Source organism: Anomaloglossus baeobatrachus, chromosome 1, assembly GCF_048569485.1.
Source record: "Anomaloglossus baeobatrachus isolate aAnoBae1 chromosome 1, aAnoBae1.hap1, whole genome shotgun sequence".
Taxonomy (NCBI): domain Eukaryota; kingdom Metazoa; phylum Chordata; class Amphibia; order Anura; family Aromobatidae; genus Anomaloglossus; species Anomaloglossus baeobatrachus.
In genome coordinates this window covers 747,283,328-747,300,149 of record NC_134353.1, presented here as the reverse complement: position 1 = coordinate 747,300,149, position 16,822 = coordinate 747,283,328, and the positions used below count along the sequence as shown (strand labels likewise).

At 41.8% G+C, this 16,822-nt stretch overlaps 1 protein-coding gene across 8 annotated transcripts in view; it reads right to left on the bottom strand.

Annotated features, from left to right (window-relative positions):
- Positions 1–16,822, bottom strand: part of KDM2B (lysine demethylase 2B) — a 244,672-nt gene that overhangs the window by 150,912 nt on the left and 76,938 nt on the right. For all 8 annotated transcript variants that reach the window (XM_075323468.1, XM_075323476.1, XM_075323495.1 and 5 more), the window contains one exon: positions 4,696–4,789. In XM_075323468.1, the coding sequence (XP_075179583.1) occupies positions 4,696–4,789 (94 nt within the window). The remainder of the gene's footprint in view (positions 1–4,695; positions 4,790–16,822) is intronic.

Genomic DNA, 16,822 nt, shown 5'->3' with positions numbered 1-16,822 from the left:
GGGTCTCCCTTCCACAGACTGACATTTAGGGCATGTGCACACAGGTCATATCAGCCCAAGTAGATACTGCTGCAGATTTCATTGGTTGCAGAAAGGCAGCTAAATTGCCGCACATTTCACTGTTAGCACTACAAAGGGTGAATTAAGCTGGATAATAGGACTCCCTACAGATTTCAAGGCTGCAGCACTGTGCAATTCATGTTGCAGTTTTTCTCAGCAATGTATATAAAGGTTTTTTTTTTAAATGTTATATTATTCTCAAAAATCCGATGCGTATATATGCCGTATACTTTTAAGAGAAGCTGCCACTCGATTCATGCTGTCTAAACCACATGTACTTAGGAAGAGATTGGTCAAACACCTGCCTCGCAGACTCTTCACCAAGGTTTTCTCCAAAATGCAGTTTGAGAAAAGCATACCTGACTAGAATTGTGCAACCAGACAAACAAACGTTGATGGTACCCAGCTCCATGCGCGATTGTAAGGCTATGTGCACACGTTGCGTATTTGCGTGCAGTTACGCTGCATATTGCACTGCAGCGTAACTGCATGCGTCCTGCGTCCCCAGCACAAGCTATGATGATTGTATATCATCCATGCGCACGTTGCGTTTGAGAGCGCAGCTATTTGCATGCTGACATTTTGATCCAAATCGCTGCGCTCAGAAAGGCAACATGTCACTTATTTCGTGCGATTTGGAAACTGCTCCCACTCTTGTCTATGGGAGAGGCAGCATCCAGAACGCATGAAATCAGCATCTATTCTGTAGATACACTGCATCCATTATGCAGTGTTTCTGCAGCGATTTGAAGTGCACATGCACTGCCAAATTGCTGCAGAATGTTCTGCATGGACACTACGCAACTAAAACCTGTTAAAAAGGGTTCTCCATGTCTGACTCCATTAAAATTAAAACAAGCTTACAACAGTGAAGCTGACACCGATTGGGCTCAAGGCTTGCGTGCTGTAACAACTGAACGTGAGCCCCGGGAGAGCAAGTGCCAATGCTGCTGAAACGACGCTGTCACAGGAAGCAAGTATAAGCTTTTTTTTGTTTTTGTGGGGGCAAACATGGAGAATGAGAATGTGTTGTCTTAGTAGTGGACAACCCCTTTAAATGCCAATGTAAAACTCAGACAGCGGCATTAACAGATGAGTCAATCTATGTGTAATTGCAGGATACCAATGGGCTGCTATTACAGCCAAGGGTCTCTTGAATACCTCCATGCCTGTCAATATGGCGCTGCCTTGAAACCCTGCCTGTAACCAGGCTTCAAATGAGACTGTGAATTTTAGCAGCTGGTATTACTGTATTTAGGAATCAAACAATCACAGGTTATATTCCCCCAAAGAGACTAATAAATATAGTGAAGAGTTAACAAAAAATGTTTTAAAAATATGAAAAGAATTAAAAAAAAAAAAAAAAATTAAAAGTTCAAACCAGCCCCTTTTCTTGTTCAAAATAACGATAAAGTACATGTAGTATCTCTGCGTTCAATAAAGTCCAATCAAAATTTAAAAAAATTAACCCGATTTGTAAATGTTGTAAACAGAAAAAAAGAAGCCAAAATTAAAAGTTATTTTGTCTCCACAATACAACAAAAAACGCTGTAACAAGCAACCAAAATGTCATATCTATCCCAAAATGGCATCAATAAAAACTTTGTCTCACTTCGCAAAAAATGAGCCCTCACACGGCTCCATCGATGGACAATTGAAGATGTTATGGGTCTCTAAAAATGGCATCACCATAAAAATTTAAGTTTTTTTTTTTGTGTTTTTTTTTTTTTTTTTTTTTTTTTTAAAAGTACCGGTACTTTTTCACCACTAAAGAAATAAATAAAGCTGGATAAGTTTGACATCGCCATCATAGTACTGATGAGGAGCATCCTATTTTCAGGTCATTTATACCACATAGCGTACGCAGTTAAAACATTCCCAAAAAACTAGATTTTTTTTCCCAATTTTTCAGTACACTATGTGGTAAAATAAAATTGTGCTTTTCAAAAGTACAATTTGCTCCACAAAAATCAAGCCATCATAAGTCTATACGAACAGAATAATAATAATAATAATAATAATAATAAAAAAAAAAAAAAAAAATATTATAGCTCTAGAAGAAAAAAAAAAAAAAAAAAAAAAAGAAGAGGAAAAAACAAAAAGCAGTGTCAGGAAGGGGTTAAGTAGCGGCCTGATTTTGGTCATAGAGGCATGTCCATACAGACTTCAGGCAAAGCTCAGTACACAGCGAGTGGCAGATGTAAGCACAACCCGGCACTTTGTAACAAAGGATACAGTGGCACTGCTGTGTCCTGTAGTATTGCTGCACCCAGGAACTCACAGGCAAGGATTCGCTGTCAAGTTCTTAGGCGGTGCTCAATGGCAAAAATAAAGTCCTCATATAGGCCTGATGCTGGGTTTTATTATGGAAACCGGCTGCACACTTGTTTAACCACATTTAGTACCGCTAGTGGTATAAACCACTGTGTTATAAATTGCTGAATGCCGTGGAATTTCTGCTCTGACATATTACGCCAGGCAATTTGACGGATATAATCACGCCTTAGCTTTATGATTGCACAGATGTGCTTGAGAGTGATGACTGAAGCCATGAATGAAAACCAGCGTCTCTTGGCAGAACTAAAGCCAACATTCTCCCAATAGCCACACTTTTAGTAAGGTGGCTGGACAGCACTTTAACACTACTAATCCTGTACCAGCAGGGTAGGGCTCGGTTCCACTTTGCATTTTGCAAGGATGAGTGCAATCTGATAAAACATCAGATTGTTCTCACTCTAGTGCAAAACTATTGGGAAGTGTCCATCTGCGATTGATTTCTCATGCCATGACACTCGGCTCACGCTCGTAGCCGGGGGTCATTAGCTTATAGTATCGGATACCATATGCTAATGTCTTTCCAGCCTTACAGTGAAAAATTATAATTAAAAGATTGAAACCTCTTCTGTGTTTTGGACACTCCTGGTTTTAGCATACAAATACTGATTAAATACTGATCAAAAATATTTATTTGTGAATGAGGCCTTTGATAAGCAAGAAGAAAAAATAAATCTAAGAATCCAATATGATAAGTCAGCATCTGCATTTTTTTATGCTGAATTTAATGAAATGACAGAACTAGGAAAAGTGACAACCCTGTCATTAGAGAGGAATCATACATCTGTCATTTATAGTCACTACCTGGTGCCCTCGGTTTGCCTTCCGCAACCTACTCAGCTGACTGGTTGTGAAATAAAACATCCAATCTCAGAACAAAAGCTATGCTTACATTCAGCATGCTAGCACCAGTACAGCACCGGCTTTACGTTATACATGAAAATCCTGATGGTTGTTGCTCTTTAATATATCATGTTTTCATTTTTACTTATATGCTTTATTAGAGGTTATTCATTTTTACCACAATCATGCATGCGTGATTACATTATATATCTAAATGCATCCTCAATTATTTATCTTAAATTGTGCATTTGTCTCAATGACCCGATGAACGGGGTATACGTAGTTACTTTTGTAATCATTGAGAGTGTCATATTGAATGGACCCTTTTAGAGTTAACTCTTTCCTTCATCACTGTGTTGCCAGCTGTTGCCATTTATTTTAGTCATAAAACGTCTACATTTTTCCACCTTTTTTCCCATACATGCACTTAGATCCAATCTAAACATTAATTTTTTTTTCTTATTTATTATCCTGCTTAAATCAAAAGTATACTTTTAAGTATCTGAGTCTTAAACTTCAACTTGTGGTCCGGTCAGCCCCTATCACTAAATCTTCCATGTTGTACTGGACACGTGAGGTAATAAAATGCATTGTAAAGCAGAACAAAACTTTTTTTTCTTTCATTAATTTCACTTAATGCTACAGATATTAACAAATCAAAATATATGGCACCTAAAAATAAATAAATAAATAATGGGTTAAGTCCAAGTGGGCTTTTCTAGGGAGATTTCACTGGGGGTGTGTACTTCTTCCCTATGTGTAACGTTGTCCAATAATAAGCAGGGAGCAACACACATTTATTAGTTTTCCTTAATTTGCCCCTTTAAAATACGTGCCCACGATCCGGACATGCTGTGCCCTAGACGCAGCATGTCCTGTCCTGCGTGGCAGAGAGTGCATGATCAAGGTTTGGGCCGCTGCAGACTTTTTCAGTTCTCCCTGTGGAGAACACTCGCGGATCCACAGCAATAAATTGACATGCTGCAGCTCGGGAAGCCGCATCGCATATCAGTTAATGTTGGAGGAAAAACAAGCACAGTGGGTGTGGGATTTCAAGAAATCCCCTCCACTGTGCTTGTACTGTACAACGCAGCGTGTTGGACGCAGCGAGAACACACTACATCCAAAAAGCTGTGACCCCTGATCGTGGGCATTCAGCCTTGTTATGCTGAGGACTTCGTACTTCTGATCGACACCATTCCAACCATGTGTACCTGTTACAGAGTGTCATAAGGCCTTCACTGGATCCGCAGATTTCCTGGTACAGCTATCAACATTTTTTCCCACCACCAATCTTTTATTATACCAAAAGTGAAGAATGAAATATTTCTTGACGTTTGTTTATACTCACTGATAATTGCAAAAGGCAACTAATTTCCATTTTATTTATACACATACATGTCTAATGTCTAATTACTTGCACTAACAATAAACAGGACAAACATATGATAGACTTGCCTTTCCACCGCGTAAAACATGGTACCAAACAGACGTTCCTCCAAAATCAATATGAAAGTCTGTGAAACAGCCCTTGACGCTCATCAAACAATACCTGTAAAATATGCGGCGTTAAAGCTACACAAGAAATAAGCAAATGTATTTATTTATTTTTTAATTTTGTTTTAAAAGGGAATTTGTCAGTAAGATCAACTCCACTAAACTGCATACATGGTCATGCAAGTCTTATAAAAGGTGTTCATGTCTTTACATTGCAATCTTATATCAGCTGTTGCATGCCCAAGAAATTAGAATTTTAATTAATATGCAAATGAGGCATTAAGTGCTCTGGGCATGACAGAGCAGATAAGGAGCCTATGTCTCCCCAGATTGTTTTCCACACAGCCTCAGCCCCTTTAGCTTGATTGATAGCTAAGTGGCTTTGACATATGGTACCAGACAAGGAAATCAGTCACTGAGCTATCAACCAAGCTAAGGGCGCTTTCACACTTGCGTTGTGCGACGCATGTGACTGATGCCTTGCAAATAGTGTGATATAACGCAACACAGGAATCCATTGCCTTTAAGTTTTCTTTAGCCGAGAGAGAGCCCCCATCATCACCGCACACGCCCCGGCACTACTGCACCCATCATCACCGCACACACGCAGACACTATAACCCCGATCATCACCGCACACGCCCCGGCACTACTGCACCCATCATCACCGCACACATGCACGCACTACAGCCCCCATCATCACCGCACACACGCATCCACTACAGCCCCCATCATCACCGCACACACGCATGCACTACAGCCCCCATCATCACCGCACACACTACAGCCCCCATCATCACCGCACACACGCACGCACTACAGCCCCCATCATCACCGCACACACCCCGACACTACCTCAGTGACGTCCCCGCTGACAGCGCAACTCCCTTCAGTTTCTGCTTGGAGCTCACAGGAGCTACTGCCGCTCCTGTCAGCTTTATGTAGTAGAGCTGGATGAGTCGCGGGACCTCGCGGATTACGCCGGACCTGGAGGGGTATTTGAGGATTTTAATAAAGTGGTGAAAGAGGGTGTTTTTTTGTCTTTTATTCCAAATAAAGGATTTTTTCGGGTGTATGTGTTTATTTACTTTCACTTACAGGTTAATCATGGAATGTCTCATAGACGCCTGCCATGATTAACCTAGGACTTCGTGGCAGCTATGGGCTGCCATTAACTCCTTATTACCCCGATTTGCCACCGCACCAGGGCAATTCGGGATGAGCCAGTTGGAGTCCCGGGACTGTCGCATCTAATGGATGCGGCAATTCCGGGCAGCTGCTGGCTGATATTTTTAGGTTGGGGGCTCCCGATAACGTGGGGCTCCCCATCCTGAGAATACCAGCCTTCAGCCGTGTGGCTTTACCTTGGCTGGTATCAAAATTAGAGGGGACCGCATGCCGTTTTTTTTGCAATTATTTATTTATTGTACTACACGATATAGACCCGCCCACCAGCGGCTGTGATTGGTTGCAGTCAGACACGCCCCCAAGCTGAGTGACAGCTGTCTCACTGCAACCAATCATAGGCGCCGGTTGGCAGGGGAAGCAGGGAATATGAGATGGAATAATGAGCGGTCGGCATTTTCAAAAGCAGGAGAAGCCACCAGAGCAGTGTAGTGCGACAGCTGTGCAGCGCCGGTGATCGGTAAGTACGAGAGAGGGGGTGAGAGGGGGGAAGAGAGACCAGGAGTGATTTTAAACTATTCAGATCGTTCTGCTGGACATGCTGAGCATGCGCAGTAGAACGTGATGGAATCAGTCAGCGGATTCCGCCGCTTAGTGCATTGCGGCGGAATCTGGCCCAATAGACAATCATTAAACACCTTGGCGGATTCTAACGGAATCCGTCAAGGTGCGTTATTTTAACGACCTAAAAAATGCAACATGCAGCGTTCCCTCCGCCTGATGCTGCGTCAAAATGACGACTCAGCGTCATCCAGCGGATGCAACGCAGACACTTGCGTTACGGTGTGTTGTCATTAAAAGTCTATGGAGAATAGTGCAGTGCGTTAACGGACTGCGCTACTCTCCATAGCGGCGGATTGCGCTGAACGTAAGTGTGAAAGCGCCCTAAAGAGGCTTGTGCTGGGTGGAGAAACAAGGTGGCTTGGGAGGTGAGGGGCGTTGTCACATTTCAGAATTTTTTTTCTATCACTCCTGTCAATGGTGACAAAACTAAACCAAACTGTGTTTCATGTACCCTGATGGGGATCTAGCTCTGCGTCTCCTCTGCTGTGTCAAGTGTCTACAGCATGGCGACAGGACATCAGGTCTAAAGACAACAGAGATCCACCAATATACAGACGTCACGAGGCGTTCAGAACCGCTGAGATTACTCTGTGGATGCAGTGACTGCAGGAAGAGAGCGTTGAGCACAGTTTTGTTTTCATCTACTAATGGAGCTTATAGGAAAAACGTTTCTGAAACTGGACAACCCTGTTAAGTGCTCTGTCATACACAGAGCACTTAATGCCTCATTTGCTTATTAATTAAAATGATAAGTTCTCAAGAATGGAGCAACACAAAGATATAAAAGGTGTAATTGGGTTTACATTTTAAAGTCGTGTATGCCCATATATACAGTTTTAGGAGGTTTATTTTACCGACAAAAGTACTTTTACCTTAAAAGAGTACTTTTCACCAAATCTTTCAAGTTGAACTGAACACGCAATGTAAAAATGTTTTATTTATTTTGTATTTTTTCTCAATGTCATCTCACCATTGGAAATATTAGTGATGGGAGTATTTGACCCGTAAATAATTAATTTCCATTAATTCCAAATGGGTGTAAGCAGTTCATTCACTGGGTAGTGTACGTCTCCACCCAGTATAATGCTGACCAACCATAAGCAGGCAGCAAAACTTAAAAGGAAAGAAGAACACACCCCACCATAGCATAGTAGGTTTCTTAGTGTGTGAGATGTAATTATTCAGTCCTAATCTCCTGGTTTGACCTCCTACATGAGTCAGTGTGGGGGGGAGGAGCAATGCAGTGGCGTTTAGCGGTGTCACATTCAAAACCCTTCTATCAGTTCTCCTATTTTCCTCGGATTGTCAGAAAGTTTTCAGAACAAGGCTGCATAGATCACTCTCGATCAGCGGTAGGTATGGATGGTCTCATACTCATGAGAAATTCCAGGTTGTCACTGAACGGCAGTGACCCATGGAGCATCGTTCTGAAAAAGTTCTCAGAACAATGCTCCATAGGATTTGATGGACATCAAGGTACATCACTCTTTGAATTATGTTGCAACTTCCAGGATTCATTTTGAAGCAATAAATTGGTGAATAAGGGCGGGTGGGGGTGCCTTTATTCAAATAAACTTTATTTTCTGTGTCTAACTCTTGACTTGCCAGGTTAGTAGTTGAGGTGTCTGATAGACACCTATCCACTACTAACCCCTGGTCTTGATGTCAGCTGTCAAATCACAGCTGTCATCAAGAGCACAAGTATTACCCCAATTGCCAAAGCACCATGGCAATTGGGAAGAGCTAAATAAAGCGCCAGAATTGGCACATCTAATGGATGCTACAATTGTGGGGTGGCTGTGGGCTGCTATTTTTAGACTGGTGAGGGCCTAACAACCATGGCCCTTCCCAGCCTTTATAATAGCAGCCCCAGCTGTCTACTTTACCTTGTCAGGTTATGAAAAATAGGCATCTGACATCAGACGCCTGCACATTGGAACTCTATCATTGGTCCGCTATACACGTGACCGCATTTATCATCTGCTTGGAACAAAGATTGATGAGGACGCCAGCGCCTGGGCAGTAAATCTGCATGGTGATTGGGTACTTAGAGATCACGGGTTGTATTACCCAATGGACTTAGAGCTTTGTATCTCCATGGTAACAAAAGAATGGAGATAAACAGTGTTCAAACTGCATTTTATGATCTGATGTGTATTTGTTGATTCACTGATGCAACTGTAACCCCTTCGGATGCAACTGTATCCCCTTCGGAAGATGCGGCTTATGCTAATGTGTATTGATCTTTGTAGAGATAAGTGTTATGTACATCGTGTGCATAACTATTAGGCAAATAAGCATTTTGATCACATGATACCTTTTATACATTTTGTCCTACTCCAAGCTGTATAGGCTTGAGATCCAACTACCAATTAAGTAAATCAGGTGATTTACATCTCTGTAAGGAGGAGGGATATGGTGTTATGACATCAACAATTAAGGTGTGCTTAATTATTAGGCAACTTCCTTTCCTTTGGCAAAATGGGTCAGAAGAGAGATTTGATGGGCTCTGAAAAGTCCAAAATTGTGAGATGTCTTGCAGAGGGATGCATCAGTCTTGAAATTGCCAAACTGTTGAAGCATGATCACCGAACAATCAATCGTTTCATGGCAAATAGCCAACAGGGTCGCAAGAAACGTGTTGGGCAAAAAAAGGCACAAAATAACTGCCCATGAATTGAGGAAAATCAAGCGTGAAGCTGCCAAGATGCCATTTGCCACCAGTTTGGCCACATTTCAGAGCTGCAACATTACTGGAGTATCAAAAAAGCACAAGGTGTGCCATACTCAGGGACATAGCCAAGGTAAGGAAGGCTGAAAAACGACCACCTTTGAACAAAAAACATAAGATAAAACGTCAAGACTAGGCCAAGAAATATCTTAAGACTGATTTTTCAAAGGTTTTATGGACTGATGAAATGAGAGTGACTCTTGATGGGCCAGAGGCTGGATTAGTAAAGGGCAGAGAGCTCCACTCCGACGCCAACAAGGTGGAGGTGGGGTACTGGTATGGGCTGGTATCATCAAAGATGAACTTATGGGACCTTTTCGGGTTGAGGATGGAGTGAAGCTTAACTCCCAGACCTACTGCCAGTTTCTGGAAGACAACTTCTTCAAGCAGTGGTACAGGAAGAAGTCGGTATCGTTCAAGAAAAACATGATTTTCATGCAGGACAATGCTCCATCACATGCATCCAACTACTCCACAGCGTGGCTGGCCAGTAAAGGTCTAAAAGATGAAAAAATAATTACATGGCCCTCTTGTTCACCTGATCTGAACCCCATAGAGAACCTGTGGTCCCTCATAAAATGTGATATCTACAGGGAGGGAAAACAGTACACCTCTCGGAACAGTGTCTGGGAGGCTATGGTGGCTGCTGCACGCAATGTTGATCGTAAACAGATCAAGCAACTGACAGAATCTATGGATGGTAGGCTGTTGAGTGTTATCATAAAGAAAGGTGGCTATATTGGTCACTCATTTTTTTGGGGTTTTATTTTTGCATGTCAGAAATGTTATATTTCTAAACTTTGTGCAGTTATATACTGGTTTACCTGGTGAAAATAAACAAGTGAGATGGGAATATATTTGTTTTTTTATTAAGTTGTCTAATAATTCTGCACAGTAATAGTTACCTGCAAAAACAGATATCCTCCTAAGATAGCCAAATCTAAAAAAACCCTACTCCAACTTCCAAAAATATTAAGCTTTGATATTTATGAGTCTTTTGGCTTGATTGAGAACATAGTTGTTGATCAATAATAATAATAAAAAAAATCCTCAAATACAACTTGCCTAATAATTCTGCACACAATGTATGTTTACTATGTAAATGAGGGGCAGCATGGTTTTAGTTGGTGGTTGGGTAATTGTCTTGTATAAAAAAACGGGCATTAGGTATTTTACACTATGCTTGATAAAGAACAAATCGGTCGAAATGTTGCTGTCTTTTTACATCTAATGGAATAAATACAGATTGTATTTCACCCGGTGGGACACGGTCATCCTTCCTTTTTCAGAGTGGTCAAAAGGTCTTACACAGGAACAACCTGCCTGTTCTGTACTACTGCTGTAGTAGTAGTAGTAGTAGTAGTAGTAGTATGTGTGCGACATAATGACACGTACAACAGACATAAGTTTGATACCATTACTCTCAGCTCTGGATAGACAATGCGGGAGGAGGAGCAGTACAGCAGAAGTGACCCTGCTATGAAAGGAGAGGACCTCATAGAAGAGAGTTTGTAAATGTGACAAAGCTAAACTAAGCCCCCCCCATGAGAAGTGTGGTGTGAGCACGGCGAAAATCCCTTTTTTCCTGTATACCTGAACAGCCTCCCCCCACATTGATACATGAAAGGAGGTTAGATAAGATCAAAGTTAAAAATAGTAGTGTAGATAAAGCAGCAAGCTTTGGTGCCATATAAGCAGATTTGGGCTGTCTGACATTAGATCTCACACACTAAAAAATCTGCTCTAATCTATGGTGGAGGCATGCATTTTACTTTCACTTTTGCTGCATGCAGATGATTGGTCAACATCATACAGGGGGAATAAGTGCATGCCCCCAAAGCCAACTGGGCATATTGAAAATTAACTCATTAGGGGAAAAACTACTTGCTGATATCTCTGCAACGGAGAGAAATTAAAAAATAAAAAAAAGTTTTATTCCAATCTGCAGCTTCATTGACAATGTGTGTCCAGTTCTGCATGATACATTTGGTGACAGGTTCTCTTACACAATAAACAATAAAACGTCACATTAGAGGGAGTTGCTTAAAGTAAGTGAATTCTCAACATATGTGTAGAAATGTCAAGGCCAAAAACGGAATGGCTGGCCACAGTCAGTCAAAATGCTGCCCATTGTGATAACCAATTGTACCACAACATTTTTTTTTTATTTTATTTTTTTTTTTAAGTTTTGACGATGCAGCCGCCACCCCTTTTGGCCCAACCCAAAGGGAAACTGACATTGCATGTTAGAGTTCTACAACACAAAAATGGGTTTAGTTGAACAGCAATGTCAAATTCTGCTTTGAATCTACATGAAAAATTGAATTAAAATGTCATTTTCTTCTACAAATTTTTGAGGAGTAGGAAATACTTTGCCCCTTCTTGCCCAACAGGCAATAATCTTTGTAGGTTACTGGGCTGTACACTAGACGGTAAAAATGACACCTATTTGTGTAACATCAGCCACACATCTAGGTCAATCAATGTGTGGATGAAGGACCACCACATCAAAACCCTGTCATGGCCAGCTCAATATCCAGACCTAAACTCTATTGAAAACCTCTGGAATGTAATTAGGAGGAAGATGGATAGTCACAAGCCATCAAACAAAGAACTGCTTAACATTTTTGCACCAGGAGTGGCATAAGGTCACCCAAAAGCAGTGTGGAAGACTAGTGGAAAGCATGCCAAGACGCATGAAAACTGTGATTAAAAATCATGGTTATTCCACAAAATATTGATTTCTGAACTCCTCCTGAGGTAAAACATTAGTATTGTTGTTTCCAAATGATTATGAACTTGTTTTCTTTCCATTATTTAAGGTTTGAAAGCAATGCTTTTTTCTTTGTTATTTTGATCATTTCTCATTTTCAGGAAATAAATACAAAATGTATTGCTTGGAAATTCGGAGACATTTTGTCAGTAGTTTATAGAATAGAAGGGCAATTTACATTTTAAGAGAAGAATTAGAAAAACTGAAAAATTTGCAATGGTTTCTCAATTTTTGCCAGAGCTGTAATATATACTATTTACCCCTCCTGCAAAAAAATGGAGAGGTCTGCAATTGTTATCGTAGGTGCTCTTCAACTGTGACAGGCAAAATCACCCCTCCCGAAAAAAAAAAAACCAACCCCAGAAAATCATATTGTAAAATTTGAAATAAATTAATTTGCATTTTATTGCATGAAATAAGTATTTGATCCCCAACCAACCAGCAAGAATTCTGGCTATAATGGACCTGTCATTTTTTTTTTCTTTGGCTACATGCGCACGCTGCGTTTTATGCGGCATTTTTGCTGCGTTTTTGGCTGCAGTTTTGTTGTCAGAACTTTCTGACATTTGACTTCCCAGCAAAGTCTATGAGAAGTCAGATTTGCTATGCGCACATTGCAGTTTATTTGTCAGCGTTTTATTTGTCAAAAGGTTGTGACAAAAAAAAAAAAAATGCAGCATGTGCATTCTTCTTGCGTTTTTGTCAACATCTGTCACAAAAACGCATGTTGTGAACAACGCACCAAAAACGCACCGAAAACGCACCTACAATTACAAGAATTTTTTGTGAGATTTCCAGGCTCTCTCTGACAACATGCAGTTTTGGCTGCAGTTTGTGAACACAAAAAGATGCAGCGTGCGCATGTAGCCTTTAAGAAGCCCTCCTACCTGTATTAATTGCATCTGTTTGAATCCGTTACCTATAAAAAAAAAGACACCTGTCCACACACAATCAGTTCCAAACTCTCCACCATGGCCAAGACCAAAGAGCTGTCTAAGGACACCAGGGCCAAAATTTTAGACCTGCACAAGACTGGGATGGGCTACAGGACAATAGGCAAGCAGCTAGGTGAAAAGGCAACAACTGTTGGCACAATTATTAGAAAATGGAAGAAACACAACATGACTGTCAATCTTACATGGTCTGGTCTCCATGCAAGATCTCGCCTTGTGGGGTAAGAATGATTCTGAGAACGGTCAGGAATCAGCCCAGAACTACAAGGGAGTGGTCAATGACATGAAGAGAGCTGGGACCACAGTCTCAAATATTACAGAGTGTAACACACTACGCAGTCATGGATTAAAATCCTAAAGGGCACACAAGGTCCCCATGATCATGCCAGCACATATCCAGGTCTGTTTGAAATTCACCAATGCCCATCTGGATGATCCAGAAGAGGCATGGGAAATGTTATGTGGTCAGATGAGACCAAAATAGAACTTTTTGGTATCAACTCCACTCGCTGTGTTTGGAGGAAGAAGGATGAGTACAACCCCAAGAACATCATCTCAACCATGAATCATGGGGGGGGGGTGGAAACAACAACATATTTTGGGGGTGCTTTTCTGCAAAGGGAACAGGATGACTACCATATTGAAGGGAGGATGAATGGGGTCTCGTATCGCAAGATTTTGGACATCAACTGCCTTTCCTCAGTGACAGCATTGAAGATGGGGTCATGGCTCGGTCTTCCAGCATGACAATCAACCAAAACATACAGCCAGGACAACTAAGAAGCGGCTCTGTAAGAAGCATTTCAAGGTTCTGGAGTGGCCTAGCCAGTCTTCAGACCTGAACCCAATAGAAAAAAAAAAATCTTTGGAGGAAGTGGAGACTCAATGTTGCTCAGTGACAGCCCCGAAACTTTAAAGATCTGTATGGAGGAGTGGGCCATAATCTCTGCTGCAGTGTGTATAAACTTGGTCAAGAACTACAGGAAATGTCTGACCTGTATAAATTGCAAACAAAGGTTTCTATACCAAATATTAAGTTCTATTTTTCTATTGTATCAAATACTTATTTCAAGCAATAAAATGCAAATTAATTATTTAAAAATCATACAATATACCGTATTTTTCGGATTATAAAAGACGCACTTTTCCTCCCAAAAATTTGGTAGGAAAATGAGGGGTGAGTCTTAAAATCCAAATCTAGCTTAACGGGGGCTGTCTGTGCGGCAACCGCGTGCGTTCGGGCACCTGGGGCTGCGTGCAGGCAGGCGGGTGCCTGTCTGTGCCGGCTGCCTCAATGTCCTGGAGGCCGGCTGCCTCTTTGTGCGGGCAGGCGAGTGGCCTGCTGGCTGCCACTCTGTGCGTGCGGGCGGTTGGCTGTGCGGCAAGTGTCCCAGTGTGTCCGCGGTCCCAGTTTCAAATGATGGCGCCGGGAGTCCGCATGTGCGCAGATGGAGCTCTTGGTTGAGAGCTCCATCTGCGCATGCGCCGCTCTGGGAGTCAGCATGTGCACAGATCAAGCTATTGAATGAGAGCTCCATCTGCGCATACGCCGCTTTCAGGCACCATCATTTGAACCGGAACCGCAGATAGACTGGGACACTCACCGCATCGGCCTGCTCCACCACTGACCCGTCGCTGCTGCTGCAGTCACTGACCCGCCGCTGCTGACCCGCCACCGCTGCCACCACGGACCCGCCACCGCTGCCAACACAACCTATGCCTCCTGTGACCACGCTTCACCACCACTGCTGCACCCCTCCGGTAAGACAATACTGGAGTATAAGACGGACACCATTTTTATTTTTTTTTACCTTTTTTATCTCTAAATTTGGGGTGCGTCTTATAATCCGGTGCATCTTATAAAACAAAAAAATACGGTAAATTTTGTGGATTTTTTTTTCATTCTGCGTCACTATTGAAGAAGTGTACCTACAATAAAAATTACAGACCTCTCTATTCTTTGTAGAATAATTTGGATTTGTACAAAAGAGAAAAAAAGAGAATGACTTCCAAGCTTCCTTTCATTTGCCTTAATTTAATGGCAGGAGACGTAATAACATAGCATATACATAGCAAGTAAATCCCCAGTGCCTGCAGTGCTCCAATTGGTCTTTATCTGTCCAACAATGAAAATGTTTCTTCTAATCACAAGTGCAGTAGTCAATCACTGGCCACAATTGGCTGCAGTGGTTATGTGGGGGGGTAGTCAAAACATCACTTCTAACAATTGAAGATTAACAGAAATATTTGAGCTGTAGCAGGAGTGGTGGGCTCTTTTAAAAGGAGAGTAAAAAGTTATTTTAAAATCAATCACATCTCCTGTTTTGGGACCATAAGCCAGATATACTATGTGATTTGACTACACTTGAATGGTTCTCCCATATATTATGCACCTGATAGAAGTATGGTGTCTGTAATACGGGAACTACCAGAGCATTAAGTCTGATGGGCAAATAAGATAAATGGAATGGGGATGCAGCAGATCTTTACTCAGATTAAAAGGGAACCTGTCAGGTCCCATATGCGCTCTAACCTAGAAGCAGGGTGAGGTGTGGCCTAGTATCCCCTTCCAACCCATCCCTGTGTTGTAATAGGGTGTAGTCTGAATCTATAAAAATATGTTTTATTACTTATATGTTCCCTATGTAAATGATCAGAGGCTCTGGTCCCATGGGCGTCATATCGCCCTGTGGGCGTGATAACATGGATTAACATGAGTGACATCACCGTCACTCCTTTAGATCCCGCGAGTACACACTTGCCATTCCCACAGCCTCGTTATCTGGATACTTGCTTCTTGGCTTCAGATGTGCTCTGTGCATGCTCAGAAGACTCTTGCGGTTCCGGTCATGCGCAGAGCGCGTCTGAAGCCGAGAAGTAACCACCCAGATAACAAGGCTGCAGGAATGGTAAGTGCGCACGCGCAGGATCTCAAGGAGCGCAGATGACGTCACTTATGTAAATCCATGGTATTACGCCCCTCAGGGGCGTGATACCACGGAAAGCATGCAAACGCCCACAGGGTGATTAGAGACCCAGGGGACTAGAGCCTCTAATCATTTACCTAGGGAACATTTAAGTAATAAAACATTTTTATACATTCATATTACACACTATTACAAAACACAGGGATGGGTAGGAAGGGATTTCTAGGCCACACATCACCCTGCTTGTAGGTTAGAACGCATATGGGACCTGACAGGTTCCCTTTAAGGAAAAGACATTTTTGGCATCTCCAAAATGAAATGGATATGTTAATTAACAATTTAGATCATGAGCACCAATGGGGACAAAGTTCAGTGTGAGTTATTACAGTATTTGAATAGCATTGCAAAATATGTTGGCGCTTAATAAATATTATTATATATATATATTTATATATATTCAAGCAAAGTCTATGGGAATTTGGGTTTCTTGTTCACACTATTGTTGTTCAAAATGCTGCCTTTTTGTGGCAGAACTTTGGTCAAAAACTCAGCTTTGCAGTGCAAAACCCAAATGGCAAAAACAATTGACATGTTGCTTCTTTGAAAAGCTGAGTTTTTGACCAAAGTTCTGCCACAAAAAGGCAGCATTTTGAACAACATAGTGTGAACAAGAAACCCAAATTCCCATAGACTTTGCTTGAATAGAAGAACACATCCATTTTGGCATTAAACAGCGCAGAAGAAAAAGCAGCAAAAAAGCAGGTAAAAAGCAGGTAAAAAGCAACGTGCGCACATACCCTTACTGTCTCTCTGTCTCTGTCTCTCTCCCAGTCTGTGTGTCGCTGTCTGCCTTTTTTTGTCTGTTTGTGTCTATGTCTCTGTCTTTTTCTATCTCTCTGTCTGTGTTTGTATCAGTCTGTCGCCTTCTGTGTGTGTGTGTGTGTCTGTATCTCTCG